Source organism: Chrysochloris asiatica, unplaced genomic scaffold (genome assembly GCF_000296735.1).
Source record: "Chrysochloris asiatica unplaced genomic scaffold, ChrAsi1.0 scaffold00001, whole genome shotgun sequence".
Lineage (NCBI taxonomy): Eukaryota > Metazoa > Chordata > Mammalia > Afrosoricida > Chrysochloridae > Chrysochloris > Chrysochloris asiatica.
The window spans coordinates 28,673,784-28,677,631 of record NW_006408519.1 but is presented as its reverse complement, the minus strand read 5'-3'; the positions used below and the strand labels follow the sequence as shown (position 1 = coordinate 28,677,631).

The 3,848-nt window shown below is 38.0% G+C and overlaps 1 protein-coding gene across 1 annotated transcript in view; it reads right to left on the bottom strand.

Moving 5' to 3' along the window:
- Positions 1-816: 816 nt before the first annotated feature.
- The window catches only part of LOC102834074 (solute carrier family 22 member 9-like), a 48,344-nt gene continuing 45,312 nt past the window's right edge, over positions 817-3,848 (bottom strand). Inside the window, exon 10 of the mRNA XM_006830831.1 lies at positions 817-904. Within this exon, the coding sequence (XP_006830894.1) occupies positions 817-904 (88 nt within the window). The remainder of the gene's footprint in view (positions 905-3,848) is intronic.

Below are 3,848 nucleotides of genomic sequence, written 5' to 3'. Positions count from 1 at the left end.
CTGAGAGGCTGGTCATTGAGACTTTAATTGAAAAGCTTGTCCCCTCAGTTTTTTTTACAGCGTGGGAATGTTTTCTGGCATTCTAGTTTCTATTTATTTGCATTTTTCCCCCACCCTCCTTCAACTGAAGCACTTTTTATCTTGTCAAAATAACAAAAACAATCCTAAGTGGTTGATATTCATGATGATATATGTTAAAAAATCCTAAAAGTCTTTAACCATATATATTACAGAACTCTTTCAAGGAAGGAAATCCTCTATTTCAGTGATGCAAAATATATTCACCTTTCATTGTTAATATTCGTCTTCCTTCACTTCACCCAGTAGAATGTGTCTCTATTTAAGTTCTGTTCTATTTAAGGTCTTTGAATCTTATGTCTAATAATTTTAGCTATTATTCATACCTTATAAGACCTCTTTGTTTTATCTGTTTCTGGACTCTGGGTGTGACACTGCACTGGGAGCCACAAGTTTGGCGGTTCAAACCCATCAGCTGCTCCTAGGAAAACTTGTTCAGGGTTGCTCAGCCAGAATCAACTCTAGGGCATCTAACAACATTCCTTTATCTATCACTCTGTTCTGACAAATGATTTTTCTTTGATATCCCTGTGTGTGTTCATAGCCCCTTCCCTCCCAAACCCACCACATTGCAGCACTAATATTGAGTTAAAAAAACTGTATCTGAAGACTCTTGATTTTTCCATTAATACGTAAATAAAGCTTACATACCATATACACATGCTCCCAACAATCTCTAGGTGCCTTGGAAGACCATCCATTAAAATGAGTATTTGACCTGCTAATTTCACTGAGGTATCATAAAGCATCATTATCAGTATTTTCTCTAAGGCCATCTAGAATAGTGTCAACCAGTCCTGCTAGATTCCCAGTCCCTCTTACTGTCCTAAAGAGCAACAGGAGATTTGGGATGTTCAACTTCATCATGAGATACAGATGACGTTGTTCTCACAGCTAATCAGAGTGAGCCAAGAAATATGTTTTCCATTTTTTGTTGTTGTTAGGTGCCATGGAGTCAGTTCTGATTCCTAGGGACCCTATGTACTACCAAACAAAACACTCTGTGGTCTTGCCCTACCCCCACAATTGATGCTATGCTTGAGCCCACTAATGTGGCCATTGTGCCAATCCATACCATTGCTGTTCGTTCTCTTTTTCACTGACCGTCTACTTTGCCTCTCTGTCTCCATTTATGTGTAATTTCTCAGTTTACCATTTTCTTCCTTAATATAGCACATTTCCAGTACTGTGTGCTGTCTACAGACATCTGTCTAAACTTATAGAGGACAATAAAAACAATAAAAGTAATCTTGATTTCTTTTAAACTTCCAGAGTTGGAAAAGAGTAGTAACTCTATGAAAGAGCAAAATAGGTTTTGTCTTGGCTCTAGAAACTGTTGTTTATAAAGGTTTTCATGAGTCCCTGGATGGCACAAATTATTTTCTGAGATCTCACTGGATTATTATGTGAAAGGTTGATGGTTCAGATTCACCCAGAGTATCTCAGAATTAAGGCATGGGGATCTTGTAAAAATTTTTAAAATAAATATGAAATGTCCAGTAACTATAAAACTTTATCATTCTGATCTACTTTGGAAAGGTCACGGCAGTTCTAGTCTACACTCATTGGGTCACATGAGTTGGAATCAGCTTGATGGAAACTAACAACAACATAAAGACTTGCAGTCAATTATAGCTTTCTAAATTCAACCATCACCCCACAGAAGGAGGCCCCATGGTGCAGTAGGTGAGTTTTTGGACTTCTAGTCAAAGTCAATGGTTCAAGCTCACCAGCTGATGTAGTTAACATATACTCTGTGCTTTCAGATATTATGCAGAACAAGGCCCAACAACACATTTTATTTTGAGATAGTTTTGTTGGTAAAATTTTTCCTGCTTGTACTCTATTCCCTTTCCCCTCAAATTAGGGACCTGGTCTGAAGTCAAGAATACAGTTAAGTATCTGTCAACTGTCTCTTTGTGCAAGGCCAGCTCCTTGGCAATGAAGAGAGAAGGAATAAAATGGAGTGCCCTGATGCCAATTCCCGCTATGGAAAGCACAACCATCTAGAGCTTCAAGAATCAAAGTGCCCTCTGAGGTTGAAAACAGTACCCAAGAAGACTGTATTTATCATCTCAGTACTAACGTTTGTACCCACACCCTTGCTTTGTGACAGGTTTCCATACTATTGATAAATAATAATTGGTCCTCATCTCCTAAAGCCTTCCTGAATTTTCCCTTCTTGAGAAGGCAGTTGGTAGCAAAGATCTCCCAGCTCTTGCTCCTCTGAAATTGTGATGAAGGTGTCAGCTTTTGCTTACAGAACAATCCTATCTTGGAGTTTTTGTCTCACATCTGTGGTACGCAGAGACTCAGGTTTGTCCAGCATCATAGCTTAGGTTGATGAGGTTCCCTGATCCCATAAAGACTTATAATCTTGGATATTCTAAGCAGCAGTTCTACTCTGTAAATTTATTGTTGTTGTTAATTGTTCTCAAGCTGATTCCCACTCACAGCGACCCAGTAAAAGGTTTCTAAGGAATAGCTGGTAGGTTTGAACTGCTGTCTTTGTGGTTAGCATTCCAGTGTTTTTCCTACAGTGCTACACCATGACTCCCTCTCTGTTGTATGTATATGTATATAAAACAATGCCAGCAAATTCCAGAAGAAAGCGAAATCATCAAAAATAATGCTTCTGGGGCATGGGACTTGGCAGCAAGTAGAGAAACAAAGGGGCAACTCAGCTCAGTATGAGTCATAACAGATTTAGATTTTGATACACATATTTTGTTTTATATATATATATATATATATATATATCATTGGGCTACAAACCACAAGATTAGCAGTTCAAATCCACCTGCTGCTCCTTGGAAATCTTATACAGGGTAGCTATGAGTCAGAATCAACACAATGGCACTTAACAGCAATAACATTATGTATTATAAATAAATTTTGTTACATAATTTATATGTAAATTATTTAAAAATTGCATTTAAATTAAAGACAACTTTGACTCTGACATATCCACGCTCATTCCCAAACCCATGCCCACTCAATGACAAACAAAGTAGAAGTGTCCCAAAGTGTTTCCAAGTCTGTTATCTTAATGGAAGCAGCCTGCCCACACCTGTCTCCTGTGGAGTGGCTGGTGGGTTTGAATCACTGAACGTTTGGATACAAGCCGAGTACTTAACTGCTCTGCCATCACATGTAACAACACTATTTAAAAAATGGTTTTATAAATTAAATGTATGTATTTAGATAACGTGGAGGTTTTGTTTAACTGTGCTTTTAATTCACATAGATTTGTCAGTTTTTGTTCTGTGATTTGCTATATTTTACTCAATTCTGCACGGTAAGACCTACCTGGTTTCTATGTAGATGTAAGTCATTTTTCTTAACAGTACACACTTATATGTTATACATTTTGTTATTTACTGATTTCATTGTTACTGTTGATTTGGCTCTTACTCATCGTGACCAGGTATGAGTTCAAACAACTAGTGAGTTTGAACTGCTAACCATGTGATTCGCAGTCCAGTGCTGATGCTACAGCACCACGTCAGGAATCCATTTCTTGATCATTAGGTCATTCTTAGTATTGTGCTTTACATTTAGGAGATTAAATGATTTTCATCTAATATATTAATAAAATAGACATTCTTGTTGTTGTTGTTGTTAGGGGCCATTGAGTCAGTACCAACTCAGAGTAACCCTGTGCACAATAGAACGAAACATTGTCCGGTCCCGGGCCAACCTCATTATTGTTGCCATATTTGGGCCCATCGATGCTGTCACTTTGCCAATTCATCTCGCTGGGGTGGGGG